Consider the following 17,866-nt stretch of genomic DNA (forward strand, 5'->3'; position numbering starts at 1 on the left):
CCGAGATCTCGCCGCTGCACTCCAGCCTGGGCAAAAGAGTGAGACTCCATCTCTAATAATAATAATAATAATAATAGTTCAGGAGACTGAGACCTCAGGAGAAAGTGGCTGATGGAAGACTCGCTCCCAGGATCCTAAACCCCAGAACTACCTGCCTCCAATCCACTTCTCACACCTGCCCAGGAGTGTTTTTCTATAATGCAGATCTAACTCTACTGCTCCCATGGCCACTTGTGTTTTGGCCTGGGCTCCTTTCTATGCTACCCCCTGCTACTGCCCACTGTACCTCAGACACACTGAACGTCAAACATTCACAGCTCTCAGCAAGCCCAAGTATCTCACAGAGTCTTCTCTCTTCCTGGAAATTCTCCCTCATCTCTTTGATAAACTCCAACTCACCCTTCAAAACTCCTCCTTGAAGTTTTTCCTGAAGCAGATGTCAGATCCTTACTCTGTGGTCTTTGTTTTTTGTTTGTTTGTTTGTTTTTTATTATTGACATATCCCTCTCCTTTATTAAACATGACTTCCTTGAAAGTAAGAACTATGCCTTTTTTTTTTTTTAACTTTAAGTTCCGGGATACAAGGGCAGAACGTGTAGGTTTATTACATAGGTATACATGTTCCATGGTGATTTGCTGCACCTATCAACCCATCATCTAGGTTTTAACACCCGCATGCATTAGCTATTTGTCCTAATGCTCTCCCCCCACTCGACAACTGGACCTGGTGTGTGTTGTTCCCCTCCCTGTGTCCATGTGTTCTCACAGGAGAACTATGTCTTATTCAGCTTTTTGTTCCCATTGTCTGGGGAAGTGTTTGGCTCATAGGAAGTGCTCATTGTTTATTCAATGAGAGAATGAATAAATGAACAGATAGATGGGTTTGTGGATTGGTGAGTAGATGAATGGGGAGGTAGATGGATGGATAGATGAATGGATGAGTGAGTGGATGGATGGATGGATGGATGGATGGATGGATGGGTTGGTGGGTCGGTGAGTAGGTGAATGGGTGGGTGGATGGATGGATGGATGGATGGATGGATGGATGGATGGATGGATGAATGGATGTGTGGGTGGATGGATGGACAGATGAACAGATAAATGGATGGATGAATGGATGAGTGGATGAATTCCAACTTTGTTGTTCTCTCAATGTATTTCCCTTAGAGAAATAGCCAAAGATAGAAAAATAGAGAAAAGAAGGTAATTAAAAGTAAAATGCTCAGACTCAATTGGCAATTCAGGAAATAATAATATCCTGGGTCAAGAAAAGAGCTATATAATTCCATTCCCTCCCCTGTGGTAGGGCTGCTTATTTAGTTAGGGACTCTGCAAGTCCACATCAACCTGCCTCCTCTTACTAGCTTTGCCATTTTTAAAATATTTCCTCCCAATAGGAGCTTAGAGAAAGGAAAGATTAAAATCACAGAGCTAGTGATAGGTCTAATTTTAGAAGAAATAAAGTCAAAGAATTTTAAAATCAGTTATTTTTAACTTAAAAATATCATTTATATTAGCAATGACTGCAGAATTTCAACAGTGGTAGAAAGTCACATTCAGTTTTGAGTTCCAAATTTTTATTCTATTTTTGTCTTGTATTAACAGAAACAATTGATACTTTTATGAATTTGAAATTTTAATTAAATCATTTTGAATATCATTTTAGTTCTATGTCAACTGTCAATGAATTTAAGTAGTTAAACGTTTTGAAATATAGCAATAGCTACAAGGCACCCATACCGGTGAGTGCTACTCCATGTCGCTGCAGAAATGTCAGTGTCGAAATGGTCACATTCAGTACAAGTTCAGAAACCTGGGAAAAAGTTTGGTTGAGTGGAAGCCAATCTAAATCTTCTAGGGATATTAAGGAACTAGAACCAAAACAAAACAAAACAAAAAGCAATATGAGTGGGTAGTTAGCAAAACAAGTAGCATCAATTCTAGGTTTACTTACATCCCATGGACTGGGCCCCTAGTGCTGTTGCAAGATGTGGCTGGACCATTTACATGTCAGCATTCTTTATGGCTTTAATATGACCCTAACTCCCTGAAGTAGTAACTAAATGTAAGAGGTAAGGTCTTCTCTTGAAACACTTGAGAACTTAGGCCATCTTCCACTCTGCCTTTGACACAGAACTCAAGTTTGCATTGGCTCTGCCATAGGTGTCATTTTATATGCAGCCTTGATTCTTCCTGCCATAGGGCAGCTGATGAGGCCAGCCAGGGTGCAAAGGGCTGCTATGTTAGAAAAGCAAATGAACAGTTAGCCTGGCTGCTTCAAGTTCAGATAATCAGTCTAATATTTGGGGGGCAATACCACATACCTCAATCCTCCACCCTGTCTTAACCTGTGGATCTGAATAGGTCAAGGGTTAATCAGTGGCTGTTAAACTGTTTCAAAGAACAAGGAGTTTTGGGGAGGGAGAATCTACATATACATATTAATTTTATTTTTAAAATATTAATATTTTATTTTATAAATAAATATGCTTAAATTTGTAGATTAGAAAATGCACTCAACAGAAGTTGGAATATATCTGCATTTTAGCAACATGAGACCAACACAATCATAAGCTGTGCTTCCAAACAGATTATTTCCTTGTAGATTTTCATCAAGAAAAATCTTTTATGACAAATTTGTGTATTGAAGAGTATCCCAGGATTATAAGATATATCATTGAAACCTGGTACCACTTGCAAATACTTCTATGAATGCAGATTTTCTTGATATCATGCCACTGAAGCCAAATATGGAAATACAATTTATACTGAAGCTGATATGGTTCAACAACTGTCATCAATATCTTCTCATTTTAAATTTTGCGTCTCTCAGAATAGCCCGATTATTTTCATTGTTCACTGCTAACACAGTCAGAGCTTTGGGCGAGAATACAAAGGGAGGCATTTCAAATATGTTCAAATATTTAAGTTATAAATCAAGCTAACTATCAAAATATGTTCCATTTTCCTACATTGACAAACAGATCTTCATAACAACTTGGAAAGCTGCATTCAAATTTAGAATTTTCTGATCCTCAGAGTTATGCACCAGAATGTGGGAGTTTGGGCAGCACCTGTCCCTGGCCCCAACCTTCAGCCCACTCCTCCCCTATGTGCTCCCCACCCTCAGCTTGGTCTGTACCTCAAGTGGCCTCAGTGCACATAGGTAGGTCCTCCAGCCTACAAAGCCCAACAGCACCCATGCTTCCCACCCCACACTCCTGCCAATGGCTGCAGCCATCCCTAGAATACCCTTGGGCTGGAGGAGGCACAGTCCAGTGGTAAGACCTGCCCTCAGAAGGAGGGGCCAGGAAAGAGGCTTGACCAGGCTCTGGCCATTAAATTAGGGAACTCCAGGGTGAGAGGGAATCAGGGTGTGTGGGCTCTATGAACACATCCCCTTCACCCCATGGGCATTCTGAGCCATGAGCAGAGGCACAGTCCAGGGAAAGCCAGAGCGGAGACCTCCCCAAAGCACAGGCCCCAGGACAGAGCCCTTTTTGTTGTAGACTAAGGGCAATGTGGGTTGCTCTCACCAATGGCAGATAGAATAAATAACAGTTAAAAACCAGAGAAGAATATAAACCTTTGCTAATGAAAAATAATGAAACCCATTATTCATACAATGAGTTTACACAAAATAATTCAATTGGTTATAAAAGAGGGCCATGCTGATTAAGGCATGAGAAGCCCATCACAGGAAGGGATGCTCCCAAAGATCACCCCATGTAACATGGGGGTCAGATCCAGCATAGGAGACCAACGTCCAGCTCACTGAATTACACAACTGAAGCAACTGAGCTTATCAGTTCTGAATGCTATATTGGGCAACTAGGGCATAATTTCTTAAGAAATTAGTTGAAATTATTATATTCAAGCCTATCTCTAATAGTGAAAAACTTAGACACAACCAAAAATCCAATGCCAAATTTATTGTTATGGTATATAGTACTTTACCAGAATGATATATGCTGCAGCCATTAAAAATGGCCATTTATAAACTATAACAACATATGAAATATTAAAGTATGGCGCTAACTTTTTTAAATCAGGGAGCACACGCTCTGAACAACATCACTGCCCACATATAAAATATGTACACAGACAGATGAGGGACATTTGTGGAGGTGCAGAAGCTCCTCTTGTTTCAAGGTAACATTATTGTGAGGTTTTTTAAAATCCAACAATTAGTAATTTTTATTTCCCATTTTAAAAATAAGGTAAAAAACAACATATTGATAGTTGTATTTTTCTTTTTCACTCACTTCAAAATGGTCTGGAGAAGGTTCACTGCAACATCCATGCCATCTTCCACATGATCACGGCTTGTGTGTAGCCTCGGCAGTAAAAGTAGAAAATCCCAGATATGAGGCTGCTGATGGAGGCTTTCCAGTTTCAATATTACCTCCTCGGTCTTATTGAGATCCATCTGATGGGAAAAAGTATATACCAAAAGTTTCCCTCTGGAGTTTTATTAATAAAGTAAATGAGACAGAGAGACAGATGCTGCAAAGGTGCAAAATTGTAGACGTCCTCCTAGTAGAAACTCACATTTAATATATCACTACATTGAACAGATTTGCCAACCTGTTGAATACAATGTTAAAACTATTCTGTTCAGTTGGAGGGTTTTTTTTAATGGCTTAAAAATATGGACAAGGGGGGAAAAAGTATGGATGGGGTAAGAAGAAAAAGAAGGCCGATTTTTGTAACAAGCTGTACCAACTTCTACAGTTTTTGAAGCGACAAAGTCTTTGACGTAGATCCTGGATAAGAATCTAATGATCTATTCTTTACATGTTAATGATAAAGAAAAGAGAGTAATTCAAATATGAACAAGAAAACCCAACATTTCACTGAGCACTGATGGCTTGATCAGAAGGCAAATGCAGCTGGCCCATAGTACAGAGCCTTTGCATTTCTCTAGATACCCAAGGCTTTCTTATTATATGCCAAGAATGGCTAAGTGCAAAAATAGAAGGAACATGGGTCTCCAGTGCCTCACTGAGCCCGCATGCTCTCTCTAGGTGGAAAAACACCCCAATGCTCCATGACATCCCAGTAACAACTACCCCACACTCTGTGATCCAAGCTCCACAGTTGCTGGCTCTCTTCTTGCTGCCTAGTTCCCATTTCTTCAATAAAAGTGAGTCCTGCATTTTAGACCACTCATAAAAATCACAGCATTTATCTTTCAGATGAAATAGAGTTAAAACAAACGAACAGAAAATGAAGCATTCTCCAGAGGTCCAACTACTCCAAATGAGACACACTCCCTCTTCCTCACACCACTCTCAGTGGAATGAAGAGAGGGTCTCAGAACTCAGTAGGGTCCTGGGAAGCTCCCAGAATGAGCTCTTTCCATTTCTGGAGGATTGTGGCTTCTAGCACACTACCATGCTTTTCAGCATGACTTCAGCCACCATTCTCAGTAATTTCCACATCTAATGATCCTCAAATCCCCTCTGTTACTTTATCTCCCTTTGATCCAATGATATTTTCTTCCACCTGCTTGAATCACCCATTTCTCTGGTCAAAATCTTCATTTTGTTTTCATTATCAATAGCTAAAACTTTACGCACCTCACTCTTCGATGACCAACCCCACTCCTTTTCTACAGTTCCCCAACTCTAATGACTCTACAGCCCTACCAGGCCCCACATTCCATTCTGCCAACACCTCTTTCTTGTCCTCATTGCCCTCATGCACCTGGTCCATCCCTGGATGATCTTTCCCTTGAATATCCACTCAACTCTTTTCTCTTCACACAATCTATCATATATTCCACTGGCAAAAGAAAAAAAATCCATCCCCAGCCAAATTCAGTGCTTCAGTCCTCAGGCTGAGCTCAGCCCTCCTGCTCTCCCACCCCTCAAGAGCATCATCCAGCAACTCTCCTCTCTTTTCCCCTCTATCGGTTCATTCCTATCAGCGTGTTATTATCTGCCATCTTAAAAAACACAACCTGTTCCTGCCATAAGTACAAAACCCCAAATGCAATCACGAACAGACATCAGACAACCCCAAAATTGAGAGATAGTCTACAAAATAAGTGATCTATTCAAAAATCATGATGAAATAAAAACAAAGAAAGACTGTTCCAGAACAAAGGAAACTAAAGACAGGACAACTGAATGCAATACATGATCCAAGATTTTCTTTTGCTGTTAAGGACATTATTAGAACAATTGGCAAATCTGGAAAAAGTCTATAGGTTAAATAATTCTATTGTATTAGTGTTAATTTTCTGATTCTAATAATTGTACTGTGGTTATGTTCAAGAATGACCTTGTTTTTCAGAAGTACACAATGAAGTACAGTCAGCCTTTCGTATCTGTGTGTTAGGCATCCTTGGATTCAATAAACCATTGATTGAAAAAATTTAGGGAAAAAAATGGACGGTTCCATCTGTACTGAACAGGGAGAGAGGGAGGGAGGAAAGATGGAAGGGAGGGAGGGAAGGAAGGAAGGAAGTAAAGAAGGAAGGAAGGAAGGAAGGAAGGAAGGAAGGAAGGAAGGAAGGAAGGAAGGAAGGAAGGAAGGAAGGAAGGAAGGAAGGAAGGAAGGAAGGAAGGAAGGCAGGCAGGCAGGCAAGCAGGCACGCATGGTGATTAACGCCTATAATCCCAGTATTTAGGGAGGCTGAGGCCAGAGGATGGCTTGAGCCCAGGAGTTTGAAGCTCAACGACACAGCAATTTTTTTGTCTCTAAAAAATAATAATAATAATAATAAGGAAAATAAATCCATATCTCCTGTCTCGTTTAGGTTCCCCTGCAACAAGGACTTATATATAGGTGGCTTATTCAGGAGATGGTCCCAGGAAGAAGGAGCTGAGGAGGTGGAAAGAATGAGACAGGAAAGAGGGAAAAGTCAATGCAGCCATCAAGGGCCTGCACAGACCATGCTGGCTTGAATCCTCAAAGCCTCTCAGGAACAAAGGTACCGCCCAGAGTTGAACCATTGCTGGGGGAAGTTGGACCAACCTTCCCCAGTTGCCCAGGACTGGGATGTTTTCTGGAACAAGGGACTCTTAGTCCCAGCCATTGTGAGTCTGGTGGTCACCCCAGCTGTGGGTTGCATTGAGGTTGTTAGCTCCCCTGCCCTCTCAAGCTGAACTGACTTCAGGGAAGAACAGAAAGCAAAATACTCTCAGCACGTGTTTGACATGGGGCCCTGTGACCAGGAGTCTGAGCTCTCGGGAACTGTCCATCTTAGCTGGGGAGAAATTAGGGAGAAAGCAGGGTGGGAACAGACACCAAAGGCCTCTGCAATGCCCAGCAGCTTCCACCCCGTGCTTCACTGCTTCACAGCCTACTATCTTGAGTCATATACACTCTCTGTCTCCACTTACTTGCCCCCATTCTCTCTCTCTCTCTCTTTTTTTTTTTTTTTTTTTTTTTTTGAGACCGAGTCTTGCTCTGTTACCCAGGCTGGAGTGAAGTGGCACAATCTCAGGTCACTGCAACTTCCACCTCCCAGGTTCAAGCGATTCTCCTGCCTCAGCCTTTCAAGTAGCTGGGATTACAGCCACCCGCCATTACGCGTCTGAATCATTCTTGTATTTTTAGTAGAGAAGTGGTTTCACCATGTTGGCCAGGCTGGTCTCAAACTCCTGACCTTAGGTGATCGGACCACCTCAGCCTGCCAAAGTGCTGAGATTACAGGCATGAGCCCCCAAGCCTGGAGTGCCCCCACTCTCTTTTAAACCCACTCCAGTCAGGCTTTTACCCTCATCATTCCATCAGAGCCTTTCTTGTCAACAGCACCAATGAACTCCATGCTGCTAGTCCCAGTGGCACTTCTCCATCCTCTTCTTACATGATCAATCAGCCACACTTGAGACAATGAATCATCCCCATCTCCTAGAAAAATTGCCTTCCTGGGCTTCCACGACACCCCACGTTCTCACCTTCCCCCTCCTTGCCTGATACTCTTTTTCAAATGCAAGTGCTCGGTGCTCAGCGCTCTTTCTCTGCTCTGTCTACACACTCTCCCTTGATGAACCTGAAATCTCATTTATACACCAACACTTTCTACATTGATATATCCAGCCAAGAGAGTTTATCTCAGCTCCAAACTGGAAACTCCCACAACCTCCTTGGCAATGCCACTTGGATATCTCACTGACATCCCCCAAATCAATTTCTGATTTCCCTTTGTACCCTCTCCTCCTCTCCCCTCAGAAAAACCTGTTTCAGTCTTTCCCCACCTCAGTAAATGGCCACTCCATTTTTCCAATTACTGAGGTCAAACCACATACAGTCATCTTTGATTCTTCTCTTTCTCGTATAACTTACCTCACATTCACCAATAGAGCCTACTGATTTTACCTCCAAGATATATCAAAACCACCCTCATATCTCACTACCTCCCTCACTAACTGTGTGTCTGTTCTAAAATACCTCCATTTGTTGCATAGAAGGATGAGCTGATTCCCTATGTGGACTCTCACTTCCGCTCTGGCTACCATCGGTCTCTGCTTGACACAATGTCCAAAGAAATCCTCCGAAAACATAATTCAAGTCCCACCATTCCTCTGCCTAGATTATTCAGATAGCCATTTCACTCTCAGTGAAAAACAAACGGTATAACATCTTTATCAGAATTCTATAATAAAAAAGCAACCTAGAACTCTTTCATTGTAACAAATAGATCTTTTTTCCCGTAGCCACTTTTCTTCAATTCTTTGTACTGAAATGTTTTTACATCACAAACATACGATGGATATGATACTGTCCTCTGCTTTTTACACTTGATCTAATAACATACTCATTTTCCACATACCATACTTACTATTAAGTGACTGTACTAAAAAGGCCATCAAGGTCAACTTATCTTACTTCGGGAAATTTGAATTATCCATCATTATCAATGAACATTTTATGCATACAGCTTTTTATTTCTCTTGTATTATACATAACATTAATTTTCAGAACAATTACAGGGGCAAGAAAATCAAGTTGCTTTTCCAAAAATTATTATATCTTTTTTTATTGTCACAACCATATGAGATTATATCAGTAATCTACAACATCACAAGCATCAGGTATTATAATTTCCTTTTTTAATGCTAATTTAATCATTAAAGTGATGGTTTATTCTAAGTTATTTCATTATTTGTAAGATTTTGAGTATGTGTGTCCCATATTTTCCTTTTGACCTGGTGCATCAGAAAGCTCCAAGTTAAGATGAGTGTTTGTTCAACACTCTTTGCTAGTGTCATTATTTAATGGATACACTGACATTCTTGCTTCATTCCAATCCATTAGCTGGCCCCTATTCTTTTACTTTTCTCCTAGTGGTTTTATGGCATATTTTTTTTGAGCTGTCTAAATCTTTCTTAGAATTAAACAGATACAGACACATATGCTTCTGTTAGTGCAATATTACTATAAAGGCCTGTAGAGTCAGTCAGTGTCTGGTGCTGCAATAAGAGCAAGGAAGAATTTTTAATATTGTCAAGGTTGCACCTTAACTTGAGGCTTATCAACCGGACTACTGATGTTCTGGGTCAGATGATTCTTTGTTGTAGAAGCTGTCTTGTTCTTTGTAAGATTCTTAGCGACATCTCTGGCCTCAACCCACTAGAGGTTAATATTCCCCTCCCCACTGGTCCACAAGTATGACAACCAAAAATATGTCCAGACATTGACAAATATCCTTTGGAGGTCAAAATCACCCCCTGTTGATAACTAGTGCCTTAATTGAGGGCTTCGTGTCTCGAGGGAGTCACCGCTTATGTGCCAAGCACAAATCTCAGACCATCCCTGGGATCAGATAAACTCTGTACCCATCTTACAAAGTAACTCCGTGGATCGCCCACCACCTGCCGGCCTCAGGTTTCACCTCTGCTTTTCACAGACCCAGAGCCTTGCTTCAGAAAATTCGAACTTGTCTTTTAGCCCATATCTACAAAGATCTTGGCTCTCTCAAATCCAGCTTCTATACAATTGTTATAAAAGTCATTAGAAATAATCTTTGAAAATGTAAACTTAAAAACAGTGTTTTAAACTTAACCATTCTGTCTCTGAAGACTAATTTTCAAACTATTGTTAAGATACTTACTGTAAAAAAACTGGAACCATAAGAAGAATCTACAATAAAGAAGGTTTAAGAGATATTAGTTCAATCATCAATGAAAAAGCACATGCTAAATGCCTACTTTTAATTCTAAAGTCAAATGGAGTATCCAAGAGCCCTGGCCCAAAAGCCAAATACACCAAAACTGAAGAATAAATCTATCTTCATAAGATTTATCTGAAGAAAGCTATCACCATAGATTTCCAAATCTAAGTATATTCGTGGAAAAAATTTAACTGGTGAACCAAATTTCAACAATTTGCCAAAGGGTATTGTATTGTTTTATTAGTATCTAATTTCACTGGGCATTGCAAATGCTCAGGAGAGGAGAGAGGGAATAAATGAAAATTTTTTTAAAAAGAAAAAAATAAAGGAAAAACTTGAAGAGAAAAAAGTGAAATTATAATTCTTCAGATTATTTTAAGTTACATATATCATAGAAAATTGCTCAAATAATAGAAAACTAGAAATAAAGTGGGAACTTCATCTCAAAAAAATTTAATTCTTCTTTAAATAGCATGTTAAAAACCTCATTTGAAAATCAAATTTTATAAAAGTAGAATGACCCCACAATAGAGTGTAATATAAGAACTCCATCATTTGGTGTTTGGAACCATTCTGGTGTATTGTTGATACATTTTGGGTCCATTGTGAAATCAGCTTTCAGGGAGACCATGGCCAGCCTTGCCCCATCCTGGACAAAGGTGCTATTTCGTCTCTTAAAAATACTACATAATGCCATCTGCCTTGGGAAGCCCGTTCTTCATGTTTCTGCCAAACTCTTTATTTCGTGGTTTTGTATTCACTCCATGAAGAAAGAAAAAATTACATAGGAATTATAGTTAGAGCTATATACTTAGGATTATCAGATTTAGCAAATTTAAAACAGAACAACACACCCAGTTAAATTTCAATTTCAGATTAGAAATAAATTATTTTTTACCAAAGTATGTAACACTTGGGACATACATATATTAACAAATTTTTGTTATTTAAATTTCAAATTTAACTGAATGCCCCCCATTTATTAACAAATATCACAATAGGCAATGACTCAGGGATGTGAAGAGAGGCAACTGGCTGCCTATTTCTGAGGTGCAAACTTCTCCATCTGTAACCAAAACTCTCTAAGATCTTTATCCATCCTAACTTTCCCTACTGTAGATTTATAAATAAGATGAAGCCATTTATAACATGGATGTTCTTTACAATAAACAGAAATTACTTTTGTTTAGGGAATAATCCACCCCAATAATCTAAAAGGTTTGTAATCAAAGTAAACAAATCATCCAAGGCCAGTCTTAAAGGGTTACTAACATGGAAAAGACCAATCCAAATATGTAAGAAGGAGGAAATGAATTGGGAATGTGTGTGTGTGTGTGTGTGTGTGTGTGTGTGTGTTTGGGGAAGGTGGGGACAGATTTTAAAAACAGAATAAGAGAAAGCAAGAAAGGAAGACAACAACCAAAGAGTGTAAAGGAGTAGGCAGAGTGGTGAGAAGGTAATTGTGGAGACAAAGTGAGGATGGGCTGCAGCCCTCTGAAGGTTGTGCAGTGTGTGCACTGCACAAGGTGCCTTCCCAGGGGGTTGAGGAGAGAGAATCCAGCTCCACCCTCCACAACCGTCTGCAGGTGCTGGCCTCATCCATCAAAGACTCACAATGAAAGTTTAGCACAGGCAGGAGTTGAGCATTTAACATTCTGGGTTCTCATAGCCTCCACAGCTCTCCCTAAGCTATGTCCAGGTAGGTAGTGTCACTGTTATGAGAGGTTTACTTGCCTGGACTGTTGGATCGTTCTACCCAAACTCTTTTTAAGTTTTTTGCCTTGTCCATCATTCCATGAATTTCCTTGGCCAGGTCTTGTATCTCTTTTAAAAAGGCCAGGTTGTTGACTTTCTTGGGGTCAGCTGCAGTTTGGAACCTAGACAAACTTTAAACAGAATAAATACTGCAAGTGAAACTCTTTAACAAGAATAAGTTTCCTTGGCATTTTTTAAGATTCTTGATACCAAACTGTTTTCAATTAAACTTGTACCAACTTACACTCTCATCATCTACCCTGAGAGCCCATTTCACCTGACCCTCATCCAAAAGAGAAATCGTTATTTAAAAAATCTTCACAAATTTAAAATTAGAAAATTGTTTTCTCTGTATTATCTGAAAGCTTAGCCATTTTATGTTTATAAGCCATTTTTTAAATTTATTTAACACATATTATACAGCATGCCCTGCACACGGTGCCTGGAATAAATACATCAGTGAACAGTACGGACATGATATGATCTGTGCATGAGGAGGAGATAGAGATAATTATGGAGAATGTTTTAGTTTTTTAATTCCCTGCCTTTATTTTACAAATTAGAGAACACAGTGAAAATGAATTAACAGTTGTCAACATGTAAATCTACCATGAAAGAATAACAAAGCTTACATCACAAAGAGTTACAGTAAATCTCTTACACAAATATTATCACTTAATTCTCACAACCTATAATGAAGTCAGAGCAGGTTCAACATTTACTGATGAATAAAATAAATTCAATGACTTTCAAGTCAGCTATTTAGAGATGAGGAAATGTGGCCCAGACAATCAAAGTGAATTTGCTAAAAGCAAGCAGAATGTTTGCAGCAAAGTTAGGTCTGGAGCCCAGAGAACTGAGCACTGGCTTAGATGACCTTCTACTACAGGTGGTTGCTACGTACACTCAACAGAAATCTCACCTGTTTTTGTTTTGTTTTGCTTTGCTTTAAAAAAATATGTAGAGAGAGGATCTTGCTATATCACCCAGGCTGATCTTGAACTCCGGCCTCAAGTGATTCTCCCACTTTGGCCTTCCAAAGTATGGGATTACAGACATGAACCACCATGACCAGCCAGAAATCTTACCTTTTACGTGTGGCCTTCAACTTGAGTGGATCAGAATTTCAAAAGCACAACAAGAAATTACTTCTCTGCTGAGGCCTCATATTAAAGGCTAAGAATGACCTCTGAAAGCTATGAACCATGATTCAAACTCTCCTGCCTCACCCAAATGTGAGATTCACCTGGAAAACCATAGAATTATCAGATTATAGAAACTGATGTAATTCAAGATGAGTTTCCCCTGTAATAATGAGCAGGTTTTACGTTCTTTTTCTAGTTATTATCTCAAAAGTACCTCAATTTGTCCTTAAGACCAGATTAGGAAGTATCATTAACATGAGAAATGTTTATAGCAGAAAAATACATAGAAAATCCTTGATTAAATGTTAATTTGCGTGTGTGTGAGAGAGAGAGAGAGTGAATTCCAGAGCAGCAGGGAAATCTCAGAGCTATAATAGGATTTGGGTGGAGAGCAGTTTCCTCCTTTCTGAATACAGGTCTTTACTGAGACTTTTATCAGGTAATGCTTGACCTGCCAGGCTAGGAAAAGACTTGCAAAGGGAAGGTGGGGGATAAAAGAGATTACAGTGGGGAGATCAAGAGAAGGCCACTGGGCAGAGATGACTGAACTTTCTCAGCCCTCAGACTGACACTGAGAATCGCCCCTTCAAAGGGCCAGGAACCAATGCTGCATCTAGAGACATCCCTGCAATTCTGTGAAGGACCCACTTGAGGTTGTCAGAAGTACGTGGGGCCTTGGAAATCATTATTCAGGTCCCTTCCTCAGTTTGAAGATGAGAAAACTTAGATCCAATGAGAGCTCCCTTGGAGTCAAAATGTTTTTAAAGCAGTGTCACACTTGGGAGATTATCTTTAAAATAAGATCAAAATATTACCCACCTAATAGGGTGGTGTGAGGATCATCCAGCACCCAGCACTGTGTAAATAAGCAGGAAGAGAAGTGGCAGTGGTGAGACTAACACTGAGATATGTGCATTTTCAGCATAAGGACTACAAGAATAAGCAAGGAATGTGAAGCAATATGATTATTCTTTCTATTACAATTTTTGTTAATTTTTGCTTAGACAAACAGGGCAAATTGTTATCAAATGAGAATTATCTCTAAGCAGATCCAAAGGCAGAAATAATTCTCCTAAGAAGGCTGTTATGGCTGACTCACATTACTGCTCCCATTTATCTGTGCCAGAGAGGAAGGATCTGAGGACAGTACTAGGTCAACTCCATAACTTTGCTCTTGTGAATTGTGCTACAATAAATACACAAGAGAAGGTATCTTTTTAATATAATGATTTATATTCCTTTGGATAGGCATCCAGTAATGAAATTGTTGTATAGGGTGGTAGTTCTATTCTTAGTTCTTTGAGAAATCAAAATGTTTAAAACAATACCAAAAAAATATTAACTACTTAGGAATACATTTAATGAAATATACATAGAACTGAGAGCTACAAAAAATTCCTGAGAGAAATTCAAGAAAGCTTAAAATAAATGGAGAGCTATATCATGCTCATGGATTGCATGATTCAATGTTTTTAAAATGTTAATTCTCTCCAAACTAATCTATAGATAGAAGGTAACCCATTAGGACAACTGCATATCCACATGCAAAAGAATGAAGTTGTATCCCTTCCTCACACCACACACAAAAGTCAACTCAAAATAGACAACAGACGAAAATGTAAAAGCTAAACTGTAAAACTCTTAAAAGAAAACATAGCAGGAAATCCTTATGATTGAAGGTTAGGCTGAGCCTTTTAGATATGACACCAAAAGCATAAACAACAAAAGAAAAAAATATGTAAGTTGGACTTCATGAAAATTAAAAACTTTTACTTCAAAAATGCAATCACAAAGTGGAAAGACAACCCAGAAAATGGGGGGAAAAGATGTGGAAATCACATATCTAATAAGGGACTTGTCTGTAAAATATATGAAGAATTCTTACAACTTCATAATAAAAAGACAAATAATCCAATTTAAAATGGGCAAAAGATTTGAAAAGACATTTCTCCATAGAAGATATACAAATGGCCAAGAACTACATAAAAAGATTGTCAACATCATAAACCACTAGGGAAATGTAAATCAAAATCACAATGGGATAACTCCTTACATCCACCTAGATGGCTACAATCTAAAGAACAGAAATACAAGTATTGGTGAGAATGTGGAGTAATTGAACCTTTCTACCATGATGATGGGAGAGCAAAATGGTAGAGCCACGTTGGAAAACAATCTGACAGTTTCTCAAAATGTTAGATGTAGAGCTATCATGTGACCTAGCATATACCCAAGAGAAACAAAAACATACATTTATTTTAAAACTTGCACATGAATATTCCAGCATTATTCATCATAGCCTAAAAGTGGAAACAACTCAAATGTAGTTCAACAGAGGAAAAGATAAAGAAAATGTCCTGTATCTATACAAGGGAATATTAGTTTATCATCAATTTTAAAATGAAGCATTTTAGATGCTACAACATGAATGAACCTTAAAAACATTGTGCTAAGTGAAAGAGGGCAGTCACCAAACAAAGCCTATAACTTATACAAATTCTATATGTAGGAAATGTCCAGAATAGTAAAATCTATTGAGACAGAAAGTAGCTTAGTTGTATGCCCAGGGTTAGGCGTGGGCATGGGGGAGATTGGGAGGAAATGAGAAGTGTATGCTAATACATTTAGATTTTCTTGTCAGGTTGGTGAAATTTTTCTAAAATTAACTGTGATGATGGTTGCCCAGCTCTGTGAATATACTAACAATTATTGAATTGTGTACAGGCCTACCTTGTTTCATTATGCTTCACTTTATTGTGCTTCACAGATACTGTGTTTTTCACAAATTGAAAGTTCATGGCAACCTTGCATTGAGCAAGTCCATCAATGCCATTTCTCCAACAGCATGTGCTCACTTTGTGTCTCTGTGTCACATTTTGGTAATCCTCACAAAATATTTTAAACCTTCATTATTATTGTATCTACTGTCGTGTTCTGTAATCAGTGATCTTTGATATTACTATCATAATTGCTTGGGGATGCCACAAACCATGCCCATATAAGATGGAGAACTCAATCAATAAATTTTGTGTGTATTCTGACTGCTCCACTGGTTGGCCATTCCCCCATCTCTCTTCCTCTCCTCGGGCCTTCCTGTTCCCTGAGACACGATGATATTGAAATTAGGCTAATTAATAACCCTACAGTGACCTGTAATTGTTCGAGTGAAAGGAAGAGTCACATGTCTGTCACTTTAAATCAAAAGCTAGAATTATTAGAATTATTCTTATTATTATTAGAGACAGAGTCTCACTCTTGTCATCCAGGCTAGAGTGCAGTGGCACAATCTCAGCTCACTGCAACCTCCGCCTCCCATGTTTATTAATGATTAAGAATTATTAAGCTCAGTGAGGAAAGCAAGTTAAAAGCTGAGATAGGCTGAAAGCTAGGACTTTTTCACCAAGCAGTTAATAAATGCAATTCACTAATAGTTAATGAAGCTGTGAATGCAAAGAAAAGGTTCTTAAAGAAAATGAAAAGTGCCACTCCAGTGAAAACACAAATGATAAGAAAGTGATATGGAAAAAGTTTTAGAGGTCTGGATAGATCAAATCAGCCACAACATTTCCTTAAGCCAAATTCTAATCCAGAGAAAGGTCCTAATTCTCTTCAGTTCTGTGAAGCCTGAGAGAGGTGAGAAAGCTGCAGAAGGAAAGTTTGAAGTTAGCAGAGGTTGGTTCATGAGGTTTCAGGAAAGAAGCCATCTCCATTACATAAAAGTGCAAGGTGAAGATGTAAGCATTGATATAGAAGCTGAAGCAAATTCTCCAGAAGATCTACCTAAAATAATTGGTGTAAGTGTGTACACTAAACAACAGATTTTCAATGCAGACAAAACAGCCTTGCACTGGAAGATGCTATCTAGGACTTTCATTAACTAGAGAGGAGAAGTCAATGCCTGCCTTCAAAGTTTCAAAGGACAGGCTGACTCTCTTGTTAGGGGCTAATACAGCTGGTGACCTTAAGTTGAAGCCAGTGTTTATTTACTATTCCAAAAATCCTAGGGCCCTTAAGAATTATGCTAAATCAACTGTGTCTGTGCTCTATAAATGGAACACCAAAGCTTAGATGACAGCACTTCTGTTTACAGCATGTTTTACTGAATATTTTAAACTCACTGTCAAAACCTACTGCACAGAAAAAAATGTTGTTTTCAAAATATCACTGCTCATTGACCATACGGCCAGTCATCCAAGAGCTCCGATGAAGATGTACAAGGAGATTAATGTTTTCACGCCTGCTAACAAACATCCAGTCTGCAGCACGTGGAGCAAGAAGTAACTTCAAATTTCAAATCTTATTATTTAAGAAATGCATTTCATAAAGCTATAGAGTCATAGATAGTGATTCAAATTTATAGATGATTTTGAGTGGGTTCCAGACTTCAGTGGAGAAAGTAACTGCAGATGTGATGGAAATAGCAAAAAACTAGAAATAGAAGTGGAGCCTTAAGATGTGACAGAATTGTTGCAATCTCATAACAAAACTAATGAATGAGGAGTTGCTTCTTATGGATAAGCAAGCAAAGTGGTTTCTTGAGATGGAATCTACTTCTGGTGAAGATGCTGTGAACATTATTGAAATGATAACAAAGGATTTAGAATATTACATAAAATTAGTTGGTAAGTCAGTGACAGAGTTTGAGAAGATTGACTCTCATTTTGAAAGAAGTCCCACTGTAAGTAAATGCTATAAAACAGCATCACATGCTACAGAGAAATCTTTCATGAAAGAAACAGTCAATGATGCAGTAAACTTCATTTCTGTCTTACTTAAAGAAATAGCCACAGCCACTTCCACCTCCAGCAACCACCAACCTGATCAGTTAGCAGTCATCAGC

The 17,866-nt window shown here is 38.9% G+C and overlaps 1 protein-coding gene across 1 annotated transcript in view; it reads right to left on the minus strand.

The window, feature by feature from the left end:
• ABCA13 (ATP binding cassette subfamily A member 13) overlaps positions 1-17,866 on the minus strand; it is a 509,835-nt gene that overhangs the window by 452,318 nt on the left and 39,651 nt on the right. The window contains exons 4-7 of the mRNA XM_032758123.2: positions 11,861-12,012; positions 10,067-10,095; positions 4,266-4,429; positions 1,741-1,871 (exon numbers count right to left, since the gene is read on the minus strand). Coding sequence (XP_032614014.1) covers positions 1,741-1,871; positions 4,266-4,429; positions 10,067-10,095; positions 11,861-12,012 — 476 coding nt within the window. The remainder of the gene's footprint in view (positions 1-1,740; positions 1,872-4,265; positions 4,430-10,066; positions 10,096-11,860; positions 12,013-17,866) is intronic.

Source organism: Hylobates moloch, unplaced genomic scaffold, assembly GCF_009828535.3.
Source record: "Hylobates moloch isolate HMO894 unplaced genomic scaffold, HMol_V3 SCAFFOLD_1, whole genome shotgun sequence".
In the NCBI taxonomy this organism is placed as follows: domain Eukaryota; kingdom Metazoa; phylum Chordata; class Mammalia; order Primates; family Hylobatidae; genus Hylobates; species Hylobates moloch.